Below are 23,669 nucleotides of genomic sequence, written 5' to 3' on the forward strand. Positions count from 1 at the left end.
ACCAAGTACAGAGATCGGACTTCAAACATATCTTGGTAGCCAAGGGTCACTAGCACTTAGGTCTGCTGGGCCTTTCTAATTATGTGATGTGCCTGGATATGTATATACCAATGGAGGCCTCATAATTTAGTAATTGGACAAATTAGAGCAGAATACAGATGGATAATAAGTTCTTTGATGTGGAAGTGGTACCTTTAATTATGAGTTGTGCTGAACAGCAGACATTCCTAACTACTGGTGCTACATAGTGGACTAAGGAGAAGGAGTCATTAACCAAGGTGCCAAGATCTCTGATGCCCATATCAACTTGGAGTAGGGTACTGGCTATATTGTAACTTGAGGTTAAGAGTCTTTTTAACAAAATGTGACAATACTGCACTTTTTGCATTTTGGTTTCAGCCTTTTTCAGTACACCATATATGTAGTATGTGTTATTTGTCTTGGAAGCAGTGCAATTAAAAAAGTAATAATTTGTGAATGCTCAAGTTTACAAGTATAGGAAATTAGCAACAATGCCTTAGGATTCTGATTCGATATCACGGTTCTAACACAGTACTTAGGTGGCTTGCTGGTTGCAGAAGTGTACATGCTACAATTCCTCCATTGCTTCTTAAAGTGTCACAGACGATTGCAGTAATTTCCAGATATGATGTCCACAGGTTTCTGTCATGCTAACTTTCTATAACTACTAGAACCAGACATCTAAACTTACTTCAGCAAATAAAGAAGGATGCTGTGGAGATACAGATTCATCATGCAATGATTATTTCCTTCTCTAGAATAACTTCCACTCTAAATTAAGCAAGGCAGCACACTTTTTTCTTTCAGAAAGGAGTTAGCTGAATGAGAAACCACAAATACACTGTTGGTATGACTGGCTTGTTGCTCCTTGAAAAAGGGGATAAAATCTAAGGTGATTACTATCAAGGTATACATGTCCACTGGGCCCATTTGCCTTGTATAGTCTATGGCTCTATTATATCTGTGTAAAATGTCTGCCATATTGAACTTGGTATACTCTGTTTTGAGTACTTGGTGAAGATGGAAATCCATTAAGTATTGCCTAAATGCCAGTAGCCTGCTGTTTAGACCAAAATGAAATGTAAATAAACCTTGGTCAAATTATGCATGATATACTGTTACATTCTGATCTGCTGTTTTAACTCTACATTTTTCAGGAGGCATCTACCTTACATTAAATCAGATACACATGCAAATTCACACTTGTAAAAAGTTGACATATCAGAATAAGTCCCTTTAATTTCTGAAAGTACTCATTTATTAGTTTTCTTTCAGCTCTATCAGCCCACACACTTACTGCTTCTGCTAGGGTAAACAGATACAAACTGCCTATGGATTCATGGAGTCTTATTTCATTTTCCTATTACCTTTAGCCACTGGCAAGTAATTTGGGTTCAAAGTTCCAAATTATTTAACTCAGGAATGACTGAACTGTGAGCATTTATGGGCTTAATGTCTTCTGATTTTCATGATTCCTTTTCCCACATAGATAGCTATCTTTCTGCATTATTCCATGTAACAAAAAACGGAAAATAAAATAATAATGTGCTGTTTTTTTTTCTCAGACTGTTACATGCAGCTTTACATAATATATAAGGCTGCAAAATCCACACTGAAAGTAACTGACCTTTTCTGTCATACCTCTCAACTGCCCAAATTTTCACAGAATGTCCAGATTTTTGCCTCATATTGTAAGTCTGTTCCTCGCAAAATTTGTATTTTTCTGGGAAACTATTGAGGAATGAAGTAATGAAATAATGACATACATTTTAGCTTCAGACTTCATATCCTTCAGAAAATGCATGCTAACACAAAACCTGTTATTGTAGCAACTTTCTACATTTAAAAAAACAATATTTAAAATCTGTCCCTATATTTTGGCCTTTAACCCCCCCCCCAATTATTTTTGGTTTTGTCCAGATTTCTTGGGTTAAGAGATTGAGAGGTATGTTTCTGTGATCTAAGTCTGTTATAGACATGTGAAAGTATGAGTATTTCACAAGAGTATTCATTATAAGTAATAGTTAACTGATGGGCTGGATTCATGAACACCTACACGAAATGTACACTAAGTGTACATCATTCTGAGTGAATAGACAACGTAAGCATAACTCCTACCTTCTTCTTCATAATTTTAGTTTTCCTACTGATTTTCTTGTAGCCTTAAATATTAAGAGGGATTTGTAAAGGTTACCACAATGTGTGGACTACATGTATACTTAGTATAACATTTCTGGGTGAACAGACAGCACAAAAAATGTGGTAGAAATGTCCTTGACTACATACCATGTACACATAGTGTAGGTGTGTAGGAATCTGGCCTTATATCTTCAAGCATAAGTATCGCATTATTTTCATTGTGCCACATTCAACAACACTCGTGTCTATTTCTATGAACACTTTACATTTTTAATGTGCTGAACATGATACTTCTCAGAAATGGTTGTACGTTCATTGTTATACATGATATCCATGTGGAAATGTTCACATGCTTAAAAGACAGCTTCAAGTCATGTTATTCCTTGTTGTGATGCATTTCAAGTTCTGTTTCTGTTTGATGACTTTGTATTATATAGCAGCTGATAATTTAATTATTGTTTTCCATAGGGCTGCAATATTTGATCACCAAGACTTGGCAGAATATTTAATTTCAAAGGTAAATATTTAACTGTTTGTATGAGAACTTGTGTGCTTATCTCTACACAGATATCAAGACTATACCAGGTTAAATACATATAAAATCGTCTTTCACAATAAAATATTTAATTTCCTTCTTCACTGAGGCAAGTATTATGTGAAAGCTATACAGCTGAATTGTTTAAGATTTTTACCATTTATTGCTATTTAGTTGCAATAAAACACAACATGTTCGATTGGTTCAAAAGAGAAATGTGGATAAACTTTGGTAAAATTATCTATGACACATTGTTGCATTTTGATTTGCTGTTTTAACTCAAAACTCATAGATACATTTTCAGAAGGCATCAACCTGACTATAAATTAAATGAACATGCAACTTCAAAAACGTTTTAATTAAAATTCAAATCATATCCAAATACGACAGCTGTTTGTCAGATGCCATAAATAACATTTGTTTACAGCTGGCTTTCAGTTTCTTTGCTTACTTACAAGGCAGGGTCAGTCAAACAGTTTTCACCTGCTAAACTATAACAGAGAACTATATACTACCTCATTGTGAATGCACTATTTCAAGTTGTCACTCCTTACAAATCAGATGAAAACAAACTGCCAAATGCTCCAATGACTCCATGGAGACCAATAGAGCAGCATTTGTGTAAGATGTTCCACAGTGCATTTTCCAGGTACAGTCTAAAGTGTCTAGATTGTTCCTCACATTTTACAGGTAGAACAATAAGCTTCAAACATTTTCTGCAGGCAAAACATAGCTGTTTGCCAGGATATCCTTACCAATTCTTCAGTCATTCGATGAAGTTAATGTCAAATGCAGTAGAATTAAACTAAGCAGGTGAATTCACCTTTAACCTTCTTCACAATCTCACTCACTACTCAGCTCATGCATGCTCTTTGTGGCAGCTATGCCCTGCTACAATGTCTTGATCTCTGTCTCTGAATCATACCTCTGTGGACATAGTCTATCTATATTCCATTCACTCATGCCTTTCACCCTTTCTGATTGCCCCTGAGTTTCAAAGGTTACCTCATTCCCATTTTATTTGCATAGAGACATCCTGGAATTCTGTACAGTGCTTGTTAACACTTCCACATTGTACTATTGAAATTATACATCACAGTTCAGCAAAATAAAAAAGTAATGAACACATCTCCTGTTCTTTAGTGCATTCCCCTCCTAGTCTTTATAGTGGTTGTTAGTTGTGCTCAGCTCTGTAGCCTCACCTTTTTCTGACAGATATTTGTTAACTGACTTACTGGCTTGGATTTCTAAAAGTGTAATAAATGAGGCTTGGCACTAGCCAAGTTGTCCTGGGGCATCTTCAAGGGGGTGTTAGGTTGATATTAATGGGAGTTCATTGGGTTGGGGAGGTGAAAGGGTTAAACGGTGGGAGGGTTGACTGGAAGGAAATGAGATAAGGATGGGAGGAGCTTAAGGGATTTAGATGAGTGTAGCTGGGTAAGTAATCACATTTTGGAGTGAACTTGCTATGCTACAGCAGGTTTTCGTCCATGACGATCTACTGGTCAGGTAGGCCTTAGAATAGTTGACTATGGGAGAGGTGAGTAATGTTCAATAATGCACGTTGATAGTAGTAATACACACACATATATATATATATATATATATATATATATATATATATATATATATATACACATATATATAGATACACACACACACACACACACACACACACACACACACACACACACACACACACACACACACACACACACACACACATACATGTTTGTTGCTGGGTCAGCAATGAGGACTGAGGGGGGGGTAGTTTAAACCGGTGGGGAGCTCCTTTGGGATGGCTGTCTGTGGGGCTAGTAACCAGAGTATTCCTTCCCAATGGGGCTGATTATTAGAAAAGGACAGCTTTGGTTCATGGTATCAGCCGTTCTAGTATATGGGGTGTCGGTTGTTTAGGTAGGGTAGGGTTACTAGGCTATCTGTTAGGAGACGGATGTTAATGCAAATCTATTATTGGGGGGGGGGCTACTGATTGCTATCTTTAATAGTGGAAACTTTGGCTGAGTTAAGTTGGTTCGCTAACCTAGGGAGAGCAGCAGGTGTACTGGATCTGGTTCTTGGGACTGAAGTTTGGTATCACTATGCTTCTGTTCAGTTTCACCTCCGTTACAGGAGGTAAGTTTCATGGTGAAAGTTTTCCTGGTTGCAGTGTTGGCCCTTCTCTAATGTGTGTTACTGCTTTCGCGGACTTGACAGCACCTCTGTGACAGTAGGGACAATGCAAATACGCAGTCTACTTAGGGCTCATAAAAAATAAATAAATAAAAAGGAAAAAGATGATACACAAAGGGGGAGCTGTGAGAGATGATGTTTTCTTGGTGTTGTCCTTTTCATTTTGTTGTGCCTTTCTCAATTCTGTAGTAGATCTGTTTAGCAATCTCATAGCTGCAAGGGGCTTTTTGCAGGTTTTTGAGTAAGGGAGACTAACGGCTGCCCTGCGCATGCACATTGCGGCAAATTGCCAGTGGAATGGGGCATTATCACTTAATGGTACATTTTAATAGTATCCATCCAGATAAACTACTCAGATGTTAAAGACAGGAAATCATCAGTAACTGAATAAGTGAGTACAAATTCAAATTTAAGATGATGCGGAATATATATTTTGTTTAGCAGCTCTGTGAAAGCACCACAGAGCTTTACTTCCTCTGATATGCTTAAGTCAGTTGTACCAGGTATGAGCATCGATGTAGGTTAGGGTTTTCAATGTGGTCAGCTTTTACTGTTGGGTGCAGCTTCCTTTGTGCAGGTAACAGGTAAAGCTATTGAAATTTTGTTGAATTCACGCTTGCTGTCCAATTACCACTTGGGAAATTGTTGAGGAACAACAGTAAGCAACATGGTTTGCCACAGGATCTAAAGTAATTAAATTCTGTTTGTGATGCATGATGAGCTTGAAGTCACTTGCTGATTTGTGGGTGTGTTCAAGGGAGTCCGGAATCTGAGGGAGGTGATCAGATGCACGAAGGAGAATGGTTTTCACAGAATGTAGTGATCTGATTGCTTTTACTCTTTCGGTATTGGTGTGAGTGGATTGTGCCCTGTGTTCCTCACTGGTTCTGTTCTGGTATATGGAGTTCCACACTTGCTGCTGTTCTAAAGATTTGGTACTTTCACTGGAAGCACTTTGGTTTTGGGGGGAGGGGTTGGTGCACTTTGGACTGACATGCAGGATGCACTTAGCCTTGCAGGGGAACTGTATGGTGGGTCTGTCTTCAGGAAGTGGAGTGACCAAACTGCCTAGAGTTCTGTACCATCACCTTTGCTTCACTGATGATGATGTGGGGGCTGCAGGGTGTGACTGTTTGTTTGTTGAGGGGGAATTTGCAGTGTTGAGGTTTGTGTCCAGACTTCCCTTGGGTGGGTTTTCAGGGTTTTTCTTTCCCTCAGTTGTTTAGTTGATGGCATTGCTTTGGGGTTCCCCGTGAGTTTCCACAGGCTATGAGGCACTGTTTCTGCTCATGCGTCTCTGCCTAGAGACCATGCAGATGGTGTTTTAATGTGTGCTAATGTGTGTTAAGTGATGCAGGCAGACAGTACTGGTTACTTTGAGAGTACAGTAATGCTGTATGGATTCTGCTGCAATACTATTCAGTTTACTCATTTGTAGAACAACCAATAAAAAAAAAAAATAGTGTACAAAAACACTTAACCTTACATGTGTAATTGAATAATAGTTCACAATTAGTATATATATTGGTGAATGGTGTATCTGTTTTGCCGGAGTGTTGACAATCTCCTTGTTTTCTTGTCTGGTTATATGGTGCTGTCTTCTTTTTGTGGTATTTTTATACAGTTACTCAGCTTGGGGAGTATAGTTTTACTTTCTGCAATTCTTTCCTGAAATTTAGGCTCTGCTGAAACAATAACTATCTTGTTTGTTAAGTAAATGAATTGATGGGTAAATATCATTGTGCATTATGTTGATATGGGTCTTGTAGAATTTGTTGTATAAGAGTCTGAGAGTGGGTAGCATTTTGGAGTGCTTTCAGTGGTGGTTGGCATATTTTTTTCTTTCCGGTAGGGCCTTGTATGGCTCGTTGGATGTTTGGTTGCACTGGCACACATTGTTAGGTGGCATGGGTGTTTTGCATGGCTGAACTGTTTGGTGGTAAGGGTACATCAATGAAGTGCGCTCCACAATGTATTGGGAGCATCAAGATGGTGAAGGGATTTGGTGCAATGCAAATTACAGAGGCATGCTGTGGTATATCAAAATGCAGGCAGTATTTACTGTCTTATTAGTTATCAACCCTTGCAGCACTCATTATTGAGAAGGTAGGGCAGAGCGGGTGTTATGCTATACGGCTCTAGGTGGGTTAGGAGAAGTGATCTGCTGGCTTAGAAGAGCCTTGTGGTGAAGGGCTATTGGCTTGCGACCTGTTATAGCTAGGCTGATTCTACCAGATGGGCATGGACAATGTATGGGTTTTGTGGGCTTACAGCTCACTGTATATGCGAGTTGTCACTTAACCATTAAAGGGAGGACATGGGTACAAGGGAGTAATATTGGATTTGGAAGAGGTGGTCTTATTGTTCCAACTGGAAGTGGTAGTTGGCTGCTGGGTTGCTTGCTGGTATTCTTGATGTGTTGGCCATGTTGCAGGGGGAGAAAGAGAGACAAAAAAAAAACCTCTGCATTTGAGTGCCTGATCGGAAGGTGCAGTGTTGACATTTGGGGCCTGGTCGGTGAGGCCTTTTGGCAGTTAGCACTGGTGCATGGCCACTCGGGCTTGGCTGTTTTCCAGGCCATCCCATGTTTTTGCGTTTTTTTCCTGATGTTGTGTAATTTGACTGGATTTCTTGCTTGGGGGGGGGATGAGAGTGATGCAGCTGCTTGTCTGTTTGGCAGTTCGTCACATGCCAGGTCACTGGGATGATCTAAAGACTAAAGTCACTACATCATGGAATTGTGGTGGGATGGAAGGACTTGCTCTGGCTGGGGCAAGGGGGGTTATGTCGGAAATTGACAGACATGTGAGCATCATGCTTCATACCCTTCAGGAAAGGTAATGTTAAACTGATAATTTTATTATTCGGAGTTCGGGAAGGCGATAATTACTGTGTATATATTTGAGTTGGTAGGTTGTGGTTAATATGTTGTGAATTTCAGATGATTTACACTTGTTTGTCTTTGCAGATGGTATGTCTATGATGGTTTTGGCTGGTGACTTGTTAGGCAAGGAGGGCGAAGATGGTGCCCACTCAGCCTTCGGATTGGTCAGTGGTTTGAAGGAGGTGGTCTTATCAGGTGATTATCAAGGCTGTAAGAAAGTTGGTGACTGGTTGAACATCCACAAGTATTGATACCATTGGGGGGTTTGAGTTGGGCTGTTAACCTCCTCATGCCTAGCTTTGACTGTGCTGATATGGAGGGACTGTTTTTGATATGGAGGGTACTGTGTGGACATGTGAAAGGACTTAGGTGTGTGGGATTTTGTTAGGTTAGGTCCCAAGTAGGGGCTGGGATTTGTGGTGATAGCATGGGTGGACTGTTGGGATATGAGAACTGAAGGCACATAATGACAGTGTGGGGGAAGTCTGACGGAATAGGGCATATTTCTGGTTTGATACGACTGTGGTATGGTTTTTTTGGTGGTCAGGCTGAGTTAGCAGGACCAGACGCTTGCTGCAGGACTCTGGGGGCAGCTTTATAAGTCAAGTATATGGTAGGTGTGTTAGCTGGGTCAATTTGTGTTGCAGCCTTCAGGGTGTAGTACACTGGTGGACAAGTTGTGTTATTTGGTTCAGGCTTGCACACAGGGCATGACATTCCAGTTGGTCAGGGAGGATTTAGCGGTAAATTTTGTATTTTCACAAGGGATAGATGTATGGTAATTTACTAATTTGGATGGTGGCCTGATTGCCATTTGGCAAGGAGTGAATTGGGGGGATTAAAGGAAGGTATGTAGAGTACTTCATTGTTGGGATTGGGAGTTCAGGAATTGGGACTTCAGGAGTTAGTTTAACGGGTTTGGGTTTTCTGGCCCTTAGTGTTAGATCATTAAGTTTTGGAGTAGATTGTTCCCTATTGCACATTCAGAGCTGTATAGGCTACTGGGATATGCTACAGTTGACAGGGTCAGGGTTTCAGACTTTTTGGTTAGGTGCAGATTTGTGTTCAAGGAGTTATACAGGCAGTCTTTTAAGCAGGTTTTGGGAAATGGGGTATGTTGTGAGCAAGTTATAGCAGGGTATGATATTTGCTTAGAGGTAGTTTGGGGTTTTACTGGTGGAAGAAGCGGCACCAATTTCAGGAGTGGGGATATTTGATAGGCTAATAGCTCTAAGCTTTTAATGAACTAGTCAGCTTCAGGTAAGTGAGATTCCTAAGTCATAATTACAATGAAGAACGCTGACTTGGGTCCCCCTGATAGCATGCAGGTTAAGATGTGGTAGATGTTGTTTTGTTGCAGTGAATTTACAGTTTCTTTTCTTTTACAGATCCAGATCCATGAGGAAGATGGTCACAATGGACATTGCCTTTCATGGAAGTGTGGGTGGATTTATTGTACTTGAAGGAGAAAAAGATATGGTTTAATTTATACATGCGGGATGGGGTTGGCATGTCACTAACCTTCTTTCGACCATGTGGCATAGGGTATGGTATAGTTTGGTTTTGACTGTGGCATATAGGATGATATGCAATTGCTTTTATTTTGGTGGTTGGGGTGGAGTATTTTTGCTCCAGTGGCAGGTGATGCTTTGGTAAGCATTAGGTAATTGCCAGGGGCTGGTAATGTCCAGGTAATTATTGTACACTGAATGATGTTTGGCCTTATCCCCTAAGGGTGTTTAGCTGATAGAAGTTGTTGGTGAGGGGGAACATCCTGGTCAGGCTGGTGGTGGAGAAGAGGGACAGGCTTGCCATCTTCTGTTCCCTCTCTGGTGTCTGGTGGTGCATTTCAAAGAGTTTTGTTGAATAGATAAGCAAGCGAAGGTAAGGACACTGCTTATTTGGTTTGAAGTTAATTCAGTGAATGGTTTATTAAGTGAGCAAAGGTATGGCCACTGCTTACTGGGTCGGATGAGCAGGTATGCTGTCCTGATTAATATTATAAGGAGGTTTGGTTTATAAGTAAAGTAAGTGAGCAAAGGTATGGACGCTGCTTACTTGACAGGATGAGCAGGTATGCTGTCCTGGTTAACATTATAAGGATGTTTATAAGTAAAGTGAGCAAAGGTGTGGGCACTGCTTACTGGTGCAAGATGAGCAGGTAAGCTGTCTTGATTAATATTGTAAAGATGTTTATGCTGTGTTTAGAATCAACTACACTATGTCTTGTTGTATTTAACAAATTTTGGTAATCAAGTTATGTTATGGAAGTTTTAATAAAGGTTATCAAATGTCATTCGGAGTGTTGTGTTTATTGAAGAGGACAGGGACAAATGAGGCTTGGCACAAGCCAAGTTGTCCTGGGGCATCTTCAAGGGGGTGTTAGGTTAATATTAATGGGAGTTCAATGGGTTGGGGAGGTGAAAGGGTTAAACGGTGGGAGGGTTGACTGGAAGGAAATGAGATAAGGGTGGGAGGAGCTTAAGGGATTTAGATGAGTGTAGCTGGGTAAATAATCACATTTTGGCATGAAATTGCTACCCTCCCACCCTCCCTTTTTTGTTGGCGGATTAGTGGGATTGTGGTTATTTTATTCTGGGCAGAGAAGAGGGACAGGCTTGCCCTCTTCTGTTCCCCCTCTGTTGTTTGGTGGTGCATTTCAAGGAGTTTTTGTTGAATAGAGAAGAGAGCGAAGGTAAGGATGCTGCTTATTTGGTTTGAAGGTAATTCAGTGAATGGTTTAGTAAGTGAGCAAAGGTATGGATGCTGTTTACTGGGTAGGATGAGCAGGTATGCTGTCCTGATTAATATTATAAGAAGGTTTGGTTTATAAGTAAAGTAAGTGAGCAAAGGTATGGACGCTGCTTACTGGGCAGGATGAGCAGGTATGCTGTCCTGGTTAACATTATATGGATGTTTATAAGTAAAGTGAGCAAAGATATGGGCACTGCTTACTGGGGCAGGATGAGCAGGTACCCTGTCCTGATTAACATTGTAAAGATGTTTATGCTGTGTTTAGAATCGACTACACTATGTCTTGTATATTTAACAAACTTTGGTAATCAAAGTTGTTATGGAAGTTTTAATAAAGGTCATCAAATGTCATTCAGTGTGTTGTGTTTATTGAAGGGGAACGGGACAAGTCTGCCTTGTGTTATGTAATAAGTTGTTTTCTTTCTAATTTCTTACACACAAAGTGCTTCCTTGCAAGCTTCCAGTTTCTATGAAATTAATATTAATAAAGATCTCCCGGCTTCAGTAATTTATTGCCTTAGTCCATCTCATTCCCTCCAGTGGAACTCTAGAAATTTGCAGTGTAACTTCCAAAAGGCAAGGCTTAAGCTTTTTGTTAGAATAAAATTATGTCCTGATATTTCAAACAAATATTCATATCTCTGGAACTATAGTGGTTACTAAAGAAGTTTAAATGGCAAACTCTTCAGCAAAAACTATATTTATAGTGGTAGTATCCTTTAGGTTCTAGGGTTTAAAATGGATTTTATAAGTCGCAGTAAAATAACTATTACATTTTTATATTTTGTAAACAACTTAACAATATCTCTGCAATTACTCAAGCTGCACACATGCTGTTAGGAGTATTTTGTTCATCCAGCTAAGAGATTTCATATGAAGACAAGTAGTTCTGTCTTTCCTACTTTGTTGTTGAATTATTTAGAAAAGCATGGCATTTATGACAACATAAATAATTATATGAGCAGCAATTAATATCTCTTTACCTGCACTAGACAGGTCAAAAATCAACACAGTCATATTTGCCATTGTGTAAGCTTTAAGATGAAGTCTTTTAATACAATGTATGTAAAATGGTTTTGAAATTATGAATGCAAATATGAATTAGCAATAATTGACACCTAGAGGAGTTAGTAGGATGCAACTGAAGAAACCCCTACAGGTGTCAACTGATTGTAATGAGATAAGATAGTGGATTATGATTGGGTATCCAATTACTATGTATTTGAATTTGAGCCATGGCTACAGAGAAATTTTCTCGAGAGGTGAAGCTTGGCATCCTTGCCGAGAAGACTTAATATTGTTATAATCAGAGATCCATTAATATTCATTGTAGTACATGTTCTCACGATTACAGAAAAAAATAACAGAAAAATACACACAAGAATTGTTTTGATAGCTTTGAAAGCTGGTAAAGCAGTTGGAAAGAACTGTCAGACAGCGGGAGGTATCATTACGTATTTCCTATGGAAGGGAAGCATTTGGTTCCTAAATACATTTTGAGTGGCTGTAATACTCCTGAAAGCAGGCAGAAATGAAACTGAAATGAAGCCATTTCATGTTCTTCTGTGGTTGTTTACTGGTCTGCACTGTCAGAGCGTAACACCAGATGTGACCTTAACAGCATGTATATGGTGCTTGTTAAGCACCTTTCTAAGTGAAGCCAAGATTGGGTCTCACACTAGAGTAGCACTGAACCAGGACATTTTTTAACTGATATTTGAGCACAATCACAGAGCTTCATGGACTGCATTACACTTATGCTATCTTTATTACTTTTCCGTCAGGGCTAAAAAATAAGTCCTATTTGGATCAGGCTAATTCTGGATTTACTATTGGCTGTCATCAATATAACAGTGGAAAAAATGGGAAAAGGATAAATATCACTAGAGTGGGTGAACACTGCATTTTTTTCCTTCAGCATAACTTATTTTGGGTCTATATTAGTTTGCCCTACGGGCTCACTCCGCTCCCCTACCCTACCCTACCCCATATTCCACCCACCCCCACTGCTCCCACCCACCCCCACTGCTCCTAAACTTAAACCTCCTAAGCCACTCCCTCTTCCTCTATCATCCAATCACACTTACCCCCCAATTATACCAATTAGGCTCACCCTTACTCATCACTCATACTATAACACACCACTCCTTCGATAGCTTTACCATACCCCTCTTCTAATAACTAACCAGAACTAATTCCCCCTATCTACATCCACCTTATCCTTTCTTTTATAAAACTTTAACCTGCTGTCTAACTCTTCTTATAACCAATCTCAGTAAATATGACTTCAACTCCAATGAATCCAATATTCCTAGCTATACTTACTACTATCCTCACCTCTACCTACCTCCTCACTTCCTTCGAAAAACAGCACCATTACTATTTTAATCACTCTCAAAAACAAACAGCTATATACACCTCTATACTCACTTGCAATCTGACCAATATCACTTCCACTCCCACCTATCACCCAAATACCACCGACTCTCCCACTTTAAATATAACAATCTTACAATAAAAAAAAGATAAATATCTATTTTTTCTAAAATATAACTTACAAATAAAACCCCTCCTTACTAGATGGGGATATCCACCCTAACCCTGGCCCAGCCAATCCTGCTACCCTAACTACCCAACCTAAACTCCCCTACTCACTCTTAATAGGACATCTGAATATCCGCAGTCTTAACAATAAAGTAGCCCATCTCCATGCCCTTTTAGATACTCACTCCTTTGATATCCTTTGCCTGACAGAAACTTGATTAAAACCAGGAACCAAAGACAACTTAGTTACCCCCCAAGGATATAACATAGTTAGACATGACCGAATACGACAAAAGGGAGGGGGTGTAGCAGTTCTATTCAAAGATGGATTCCATATCTCCACATTACCATGTAACCCACCTCATGATAGCAATGCTGAAATCCTGGCCACCAAACTCCAAATGAACCCAAATAAAGCTTTATATATTATCTGTATCTACCTACCACCTGGCAATAACATCAGCATAATCGAAGGTATACTAAACTGGATATCCTCAGCTTACCCCCAAGAAACAGTAATACTAGTTGATTTTAATACTGACTGGAAAAGTGTTAATGCAGACAACCCCACCTCTCACATTAACCTCCATGGCTTTACTCAAACAATCACCTCCACAACCAGAATCAACAAACCAAACAATAAAGAGAGTACCTTAGACTAGATACTTATAAACAGACATGAATATGCCTATAAGGTAGGCACTCTCCCAGATGATTTAAGTGATCATGCTTTAACTTACATTATTAAACAAAAACAAGATTTGCCTAAACCCTCTACTTTTAGGACTGTACGTTCCAATAAACACTTCAACCTAGAATCATTCCAAAATGATCTCAGTGCCTGTAACTGGAACCCCTTAAAAACTCTACCACTTGAAGCTATAAAATATCTAAACTCTGCGTTTTTATCCATCTTGGATAAGCATGCACCTATACGGTCTATCCGTATGAAATCCAAACCAGCCCCCTGGCTCTCTAAAGAAACTAGACAACAAATTCTACTAAGAAACAAATCCTGGGCTAAGTGAAGGGCTAACAAAAATATCTCTGATCAACATCACTTCAGGGAACTGAGAAATTGCAGTAAAAAGGCAATTCTAATGGACAAAAAGAACTATTACTGTAAGTTACAGCAAACTCATCAAAATAATCCCCAAAAGTTTTGGTCCAGTATAAACAAACTCCTTTCCCCAGGACACTCTCACACACCTACCCCTCTTGGCACTGATCCTAATACTCCCCTTCAAACTGCCAATTCATTCAATACCTTCTTTACAGAGACCATTCAATCTCTAGCTAGTCAACTAATCCCCGATAACTTAAGCCCTCACACTACCAGATCATCTTCTCTACCAACTTTTAAACTGCAACCCATCTCTACTACTTTCATCTGTAAAATCATCCAAAAACTTAAACCTAGTACCCCTTCTGCTGAACAAATACCATCAGAATACCTGCAAAAGGCAGCTAAGGTAACAGCATACCCTGTATCCATCCTCATTAACAGAACCATTAAAGAAGGAACCATTCCTGACATTTGGAAAATCTCCCATATTATTCCCCTTCATAAAGGCGACAATTCAAATGGTTAATCTAACTACAGACCAATAGCTCTATTATCTCCTCTATCTAAAATAATGGAAAAATGCATTTACCAACAAGTACTACATCATTTATCTCAACATAACATAATAGCAAACTGCCAACATGGCTTTAGGCCATCACATAGTACCACAACTGCTCTACTATCTTTTATAGATACCATCAACAGAAACCGCAATAACAATATCCTCTCATCTGCTCTATTTATTGACCTCTCAAAGGCTTTTGACATGGTCAACCATGCCCTTCTCATCAACACTCTTGAATCCCTTGCCTTTGATCATCTGACTATTAAATGGTTCAGATCCTACCTTAGCAATAGGCAACAAGCAGTTCTCTGGCAAAACAAAATATCATCCCTCCAGCCAGTGACCCTCGGAGTCCCTCAAGGCTCTATTCTGGGACCACTGCTCTTTTCATTATTTATCAATGACCTCCATATAGCACTCCTGCAAGCCACCTGCATTCAATATGCAGATGATTCTACCGTAGTATGCTCAGCAAACTCCCCTTCAGAACTACACCCTCTAACCCAAGATGTATTTAACATAGTAGAAACATGGTTTATAAAGAGATGCCTCCTTCTCAATGCTAAAAAAACTAAGTTCCTCCTCTTTACACCCACCAATAAATCCTCACCCATTGATTTCTCTGTGTCCTCCAATAACAGCACTATCATACTTCCTGATACAACCACCAAAGTGCTCAGAATAACTATTGACAATCACCTTACTTTTGATACCCACATAAATAACACTATCAAAACTGTCAATAGAAAAATTGGTTCCTTATAGAGGATCAAACCTTTCCTCACCCCTATAGCCAGAACTAAAATTGCTCACTCTCACTTAATATCAACTCTTCTGTATGCTTCGCCCATATATACTAACCTAAAGAAAAATAATCTTACCAAACTAACAGATTCTTATAATAACATCGCCAGATTTGCAACTGGCAATCCCTTTGGAACCCACCACTGCTTGAATCTAAGGCAACTAGGCTGGCTGGAACTTCAAAACCAACTGATAGTATCCCAACTCACCATTGCCCACAAGATCTTCTACCAACCCAACAACACTCCTATACTCTCCAATCTCATCCTCCAGTACAAAAATCTTAACTCCCTGCGCTCTTCCAACAAACTCCTTGCCTGCATATGCAAGTCTAACAACCTGGCTGGAGACTCTCTTTTTTCTAACACAGTTGGAAAAATCTGGAACCTACTGCCAAATGAACTAACATTACTTTCTTCCTTGCCTCTATTTAAACACAACCTCAAAAAACACCTAAATTCTCACTGGCTATGCCCCTGCAGCAATCCTGACTAATCTTCTTCCTCTCTTCTTCTTTTTCTAATTACACCTCCTGTTACTTCTTATTTCTACTACTCTTACTTCAACTACTTATACTCTAAATGGATTGTTACATGTTCACTCCTTGTTAGATTTACTAACTGTTGTTCCTAATTTGATATGCCTAAAGAGTAATTCCTACTCTATATTATTATTACTTCCTACAAGACATACTTTTTAATTTTAAACATTACTTGTATTTTTATTTTTATTTTAATCCCTGTGGATGATTTTCTAAGTTGTATAACTGCCGGAGCTTTTCTCCCCGGGCCTCTACTGAAAATGGAAATATATCCAGTTAGACTAGCCCGGTTAACAAATGTAAAATAAAAATAAATAAATACAATTTTCAGTAAAAGCATATTTGTAGACCTCTATTCAGTGAAAATCAGTTCCACGATTTGCCGAATAATCCAAGGACAAAGAAATACTTGCCCTGCAGCACAATGGACTCACATCTAACTAAATCGAACCCACCCAAGTGGGGGCTTCACTCCCACCCCCCCAAACTATATATACCACCTCCAAGATCGCACTACAGTGGAGAAAAGGGCAAAGTTGTGTAGTTGGCCAACTACATCTTTGCCCTTGGAATATTCAGCGAATCGCAGAACATATTTTCACTGAATAGGGGTCTATGAATACGTTTTTGCTGAAAATAAGTTTTGGTGAACTAATATAGACCTACTTATTTTCCAATGGATTTACTTTAGAAGCATTACCTTTCTACATAAATTGTTTCTAAGGTCATTTGCTCTTAATATTTGCTTACTTGAAATTGGTAATGATCAATGACATGAACATGCCTGTGTTTGTGTTGCTGCTGTGTAGCTGGCTACAAACAACAGGACTGCATTAAACGGCAGTGGTTTACTGATAAGCTGTGTTTAAGAGTGGGAGTAGGAATGTCACCTTGTACAGGTACTGCTTTGTGTGCCTAGCAGGGGGTTGTAATGGTGATAAGTTTGTATATTTTGAAGACTCACTTGATGTATCCTACAATCTGATTCAATAATGGTTGCTTTGCTGCTTCTTCCTGGTTGGTACAGTACCTTCTATACCCCCAAAAAATGTTTTGTTTTTCAGCCAGCAGGTTATTAATTGAGAAATAATGTTTAGCTGTGACTAATTGAACTATTCCATAGTAGAAGTTACATGTTGCTTGTTGTAAAATTGTTACTCTCCTATTAATTTCTTCCATACTAGGAGTTACATGTTGCTTGTTGTAAAATTGTTTCTTTCCTATTAATTTCTTCCATTTGCTACTATAATCTATTGTGTAATTATCCCAGAGAAGCAATAAATCTATACGGTAATCATATAACTTAACAGCAAATAAGTAATATTAAGATAATCATTATAAGGCTGCAATAACTTGAGCCACCCCAGTCATTTAGAGTACATCACAACTCCTTTATTTAATGAAATAAAAATTATAATAATAAAAACCTTCACCCACTAAAATAACAAATATTCTCATCCTCAATTAGCCTGAAAGCTTAACTGAATGTTTGTATTGGGCAAAATGGAAAAGGTTAATGAAGAAACCACCTGTATAAACTCCAATTCAAAAGGAAAAAAACAAAGTCACAAAATGGGTGAAGGTTAGCGCTTTCGTTTACTCAAAATCAGCAAATTTCCTCAGACAACACAATCAGTACACCAACAAATTTAAACAGACAAATTATATGACATCACCAACACAGTAATACAAAAAATGCCCCCATTTAAAGAGCCTTATTCAATTATAAAAATATATATCATATACATGTATAAACATCCCTATAAAAAACATATATAAATGTATAAAAATCTATAAATAAAAACTTAAACAGTAATACAATCTATCTATTTAGGGCTTTGATTCTGAGAATACTTTTAACAGAAATACTATCATTAAGACCCGGCGGTACTTGGGTATTTAGTCTCAATTGCCAAAACAAGTCTTTTTCATCCAATCTCAAGGATGATGGTCCCCCCTACAATTGTCATCCATTTTATCAATGACAAGAAAGGAAAATTCATGTGTAGGGTTCTCATTTACATGCCTAGCCAAGGCATTATTTAAATTAAGCTTACTAATGTGGTATAAATGTTCATAAATCCTGTTTTTAAGGGGACTTTCTGTTCTCCCAACATAAAAGGCAGAACAAACAGAATAGGAACTTAAATAAACAGCACCTCTTGAATTACAATTAAATCTGCCCCTAATATAATATTTTTGATTATGTATAACAAACAAATTTAGTAGTGTTAATATATTTGCACCAATGCCATGCTCCACATTTGAGCATGCCGCAGTGTGGTAAATAGTAATAAGGCATCCAATTTTCAAGAATAGCTTTCAAGTGTTTTCTAAATATAATTTTCAGAAAGTCACCCACACTATTCCTAACCATACTATCCTCCAATAGGAAACACCAATTCTTAATGAAAATAAATTTTAACAAAGGTGCATCCAAAGAAAAGGTAGTAATAAAACTTGTATTATCGAAACTTTTGTTAATGGAAAGATTCAAATTGTTAACCATACCAGATATGTTGATACTATCCACAGTTGGTTCACTCAGATCAATTCCTAATGAGCTAGTCAAGGAGGTATTTACATCTATTACAGTTCCCACCCCCATCCAACAATTTGTTTTTACATAATAAAGGTTTAAAAGTCCCCCTCAATCTCTTATGATGGACTTCATGAATTAAATCATTCAAGATTTCACTAGGATAACCTCACTTGATAACATTCCTTTCAAAAGGTTGCACTCAACTAGAAAATCAACCTCCAAGGACACCAACCTTGCCGCCCAAACCAATTGGCCCTTGACGACCGCCCTCTTCTGATGATATGGGTGAGAACTTGAAAAATGAAGGAAGGCATTCGAGTAGGTTGATTTCCTAAATAATCCTAGAAATAAACCTTCTATTTACTTTGTCCTTAATGAGCTCAACATCCAAGCAGGAAATCATATCATCCCGAAAATCCCAAGTAAATTCCAAAAACATGTAAATTGTGTTATATGCTCAATAAAGGAAGTGGCCAAAGCCTGACCACCCTTCCAAATGATGAAAATATCATCCAAATAATGGGTGTACCATGCTACCCTCTGCCGGAAAATATCATCCTTAAAAAGGAATTTCTTCTCCCATTGGGCCATCACAATGTTAGCAAAGGTGGCTCCACAGGGAAAACCCATGGCAACACCAGTTTTCTGTAAATAAAATTCTTTATCAAAAATAAAATAGTTATTACTGAGAACCAAATCTAAAAGATAAATAATGAGATCAATAATGGACCCTTCAATGTGTTTATCAAGCAAAAAGTCCCTAATCCAATCACAGCCAGTGTCCTGAGGTATAACTATACAAATCATTGACATCAATCGTGAGAAAGTTGAACTCTTCAGAAAAGGGCAGATTATTTATAGCCTCGAGGAATGCCCAAGAGTCCTTACAATTCTGGGACTCATCCAAAAGGACATCCTTCAATTTGATGTCTATAAATTTGGCGCAGCCATACATAATAGATTGCCTGCCATCCACAATTGGACAAAACGGAGGGTTAAGTAAGTCCTTGTGGATTTTCAGCAATCCAAACATAATAGGTGTCAGGGGGTGAGCAATGTTGAGATAATTATATAAATCAACATCAATTATCCCATCAATAAATAAATCATTAATAAATCCCCTAACCCATTAGTAAGCACCATTCATTTCATTCCTGGAAACTTTAACATATGCTTCCCCAGTTAAGAGAATTTTCATTCTCTTAATATAAAGGCATTTATAAGCCTAGCCATAGTTATGTGGCTTTCGCCACCCCTTTAGTTTGAATAAAAACTATGCCTATCATTTTTCATCATCCTTGGTCATGAAAATAGCCCTCCACCCGTACTGGGTTTGATTTATCGAATGAAAATTCTCTTAACTGGGGAAACAAATGTTAAAGTTATTTTGTTTTTGAAGAAACCACCTGTATTCAAATTATACCATTTTTTTACATTACCACTGTTATAAGGGAGCCCTTTTTCATTGCATAGCTTATATTTAAGTGTGGTGTCCAGGTCAAGGGAAGAAGTCATTCTACTGTAATCAGTTCTCATCAGGCCAATCACTGAATATAATGTCACATTTGGTATGTACCTTCCAAACCCCTTGTCACAACTGGACCATAACACTTTTTCACTAAAGAAAGATCACAGGCCTCAATCACAATTATGAAAACCATCTCAAAGCCTTGTTCCTCTTCTTGGTGTCATATTGCCTACAATGAGGTGACCTCTGTCTTATGTATGCAGCTTCAATATATCATATCTTGTCAGATCTATTACACGTTCACAAGTCCAACTGTAGTGTGAAAACCCACACAAGAATTCTCAGTCTGTTTTGTAACATAAATAGAACATGTTGTTGGGATAGGTATGTATCACAGGACTATACCTCTTCTAAGGAACCATCTTGCACCCCACATAATGCAAAGGAATTCTCTTAACTCTATTCAAATGTAATTTAGATGACTGGATGGGAAAGTGCAATGTAACCCCTAGTTTAGCACCACTATCCATCCTAAATAAGGACAGCAAGTAACTGTTCCAACATATCCTTGTTCTGCCCTTTTGAGCCTGCACTTGTGTTTGTGTGTGTGTGTGTGTGTGTGTGTGTGTGTGTGTGTGTGTGTGTGTGTGTGTGTGTGTATGCAAACATGAGTGTGTGCATGCATGTGTTTTATGTATGTGAAACTGTTTATATGTGTCATTACCTTTGCAGAAGGGCAGATGCCACTTCCTCCAAAATAATTCACTTTTAGTATTAACTTATTCAAAGCAGGGATCCATGAATCACAAACAGTTGGACATAGACAGAGAGGTTTGTTTGGTGTGAGGCTTTGATCTTCTACAAATAACATTTCTTTTTTATTAGTTTCCAAAACTAACATTTGATAAGATTACTTCCTCTAGGTTTGCTTCACTAGAGTAATTGTCAATTAACCTAATTTCCTTGAAATGGATCACCGATTAACAGACTACAGTACTATTAGAATTATAACAATTTCTGGATTGAGGTCATATGGGGTGTCACTAGAATTCACTGCTAGTTAGGGTCAGACTTAGGTGAAATGGCACCTTAGGGGAAGGGCTCCATTGTGGCCCCCAGCTGCTCATTGAACCCCTCTTGCCCATCACTTGGTACCAGTCCCCTTTCTTACCCTTGGTTTCCCTCATGTTGGCCATCCCAGATCATACAGGTTACTCTTTTATTCCTTTTCTCACATTTTGTCTTTCTCTTCTTCTCTTCAGCTTTTTTTTCAACACACTCTAATTTTGTAAGACTGCACTCTAATAACTGAGAAGGAAATAATTGTTATAAGCCTGAGTTTGGGGGACTGATAGCCATCTCCTCCCAAAGCTATGGGGAGGCTTCTAGATGCTCTGTGGTGCATTTCAGAGTTTTTTATACAACTGTTTCATCTACTGGTGGCCTGAGCACAAATCTTGATTCAGAAAAGAAGTCCAGTCTTATTCTTCAACAGTGTTTTTCCCTGCATCCTTTGAACACACCTTAACATACCCAGCCCTCACTGTCATAGTGGGGCTGGTTTCTCCCTCTTTCTCCAGTCCCCCAGTAAGACACCCCACTGGCACAGAGTTGAGTCCTTAGCCAGGGTTCCAAGCCAAGTCCTCCAACACTCTCTCTGTCCAAACCAATGCTTCAAGTCCCTGCCCAAGTAGCTGACATACAAACTCTTGCAGATTTTTATTACACACAAACATACCTGGGAAAGGCTGGCCCAGGTTTACTAGCTATGCCCCCTTCTTCCCAGACTATAAACTACATATCACTGCCACCAGACCCCCATATCAACTACTTTAAGGCCTTAACACAGGGTGTCCAATCTTACTGTGTAATGTTACTATTAATACAAATGGTAGTTTGAGCAATGCTATTAGGAGTGGCCCACAGTGTCACAAAATAAATATGCAAGTACTCTCATAACATAAATAGCTCTAGAAAGATGAGCCACAATGAAATATTTAAATATATTTAATAATAAATAATAAAAGAACAAGAAAATACTCTGCATATAATTACAGTGACATCCGAGTTCAAAATCACAAGAAATATTTAAAGCAACATTGCAGGAGAGTCTTAAATAAATAAAGAAAAAGCATCTAACCTAAGTGGTGCTGTATTTCTGACAATTATACTGTTCCCTAGACATACTTACTCAGAGCAAGGCAGATGTGGTGTATGGTTCTTGTCAGGTCCAAGAAAGAATACAGAATGCTGAGTTTCTTTCTAAGAGACTTCCCAAATGAATATCTCAACTATTACTGCTGGGATAACATGCAGAATGACATCATTGCATGTCATCTGACTCCTAGTTCCCAGGCCCCAAAACAACAGTTGGTGGTAGCTGGTAGCATTTAGCTTCTACCTGTGAAAATACATAGACCTCAGATCTTTTGACAGATGGTGGAAGGCATAAAACAATTTACATTCCTTCAAATTTAAAGACAATACAGAAAACTTCATATCACAGACACTGTGTCTCCTTGCTGCCATAAAGGGATAAGAAACTAAGAGTAATGCTACTCAATGCCAGAAGTCTAAACCTCAAGATGGACACACTCAAAACTCTCCGTAGCATGGAGAACATCGATATCTGTGCAGTAACAGAAACCTGGTTCAAGGCTCCTGAGAGCACCCCAGCACTACCAGGTTATACCTCATACCATGCTTTTCGGCCCCAAAATGTGGGCCGAACCACAAAAGGAGGGAGAGTATCAATATTCGTCAAAGATACCCACACCTCCAGGTTGGTGGCACAGCACGAAGCATCAGAGACTATCCATGTGCAACTAACAGTGGGTAAAACTGCCTTCCAGTTTATAGCCTGCTACAGACCACCCTCCCAAACCCAGGAACCCCACTAGGCCTTCCTGAGAACACTGGAAAATATGAAGGTCTCTCCAAACACCATTATATTGGGCGACTTCAACTACCTAAACATAGACTGGGAGCATTACTCTAGCTCCAACACCCTGGCCCAAAGGTTCCTAGAATTTATAAATTCAAATGCTATGGAACAACTTGTTACCACTCCCACAAGAGGGGAAAACATACTGGACCTGATCATCACCAACATGGGGACTCTATGCTCCAGACCAGAAGTGTATCCCTCACTGGTAAGATCAGACCATAAACTAATCTCACTGGATATTCACATCCTGACTCCACCCCCTGCCCTAAAAACCACAGTGAAGAACTTCTCTAAAGCAAATTTCACACTCCTCAAAACTAAGGTGGAATCCTTCAAAGCCCCCGGGCCTGTGGAAAATATGGCCCAGACCGCAGAATCCTTTATAAACGCATTCTATGAACACCTTCAGGAATGCATGGATCATGCAATCCCAAATAAAACCAAGACCCAATCCTCCAAAGGCAGACGTCCTGTCTGGTGGACCCCAGCCATAAGCAAACTATACAATAGAAGGAGGAAGCTACTACATGATAGAGCAAAATCCCAAAAAGGGAAGGCATCTCTGATCAGTATAAGCAAAAAACTATGGGAACTCATAAAATCGTCTAAGGCCAGCTTCGAGAGAAAAATTTCACAGGACACTAAGGATAATCACAAGGCTTTCTT

At 38.9% G+C, this 23,669-nt stretch overlaps 1 protein-coding gene across 1 annotated transcript in view; it reads left to right on the forward strand.

Annotated features, from left to right (window-relative positions):
- Window positions 1-23,669, forward strand: part of LOC122797756 (transient receptor potential cation channel subfamily A member 1-like) — a 1,191,690-nt gene that overhangs the window by 482,557 nt on the left and 685,464 nt on the right. The window contains exon 9 of the mRNA XM_044066280.1: window positions 2,629-2,677. Coding sequence (XP_043922215.1) covers window positions 2,629-2,677 — 49 coding nt within the window. The remainder of the gene's footprint in view (window positions 1-2,628; window positions 2,678-23,669) is intronic.

The sequence above is a fragment of the Protopterus annectens genome, chromosome 3.part1 (genome assembly GCF_019279795.1).
Source record: "Protopterus annectens isolate FY-2018-M chromosome 3.part1, PAN1.0, whole genome shotgun sequence".
NCBI classification, from domain to species: domain Eukaryota; kingdom Metazoa; phylum Chordata; order Ceratodontiformes; family Protopteridae; genus Protopterus; species Protopterus annectens.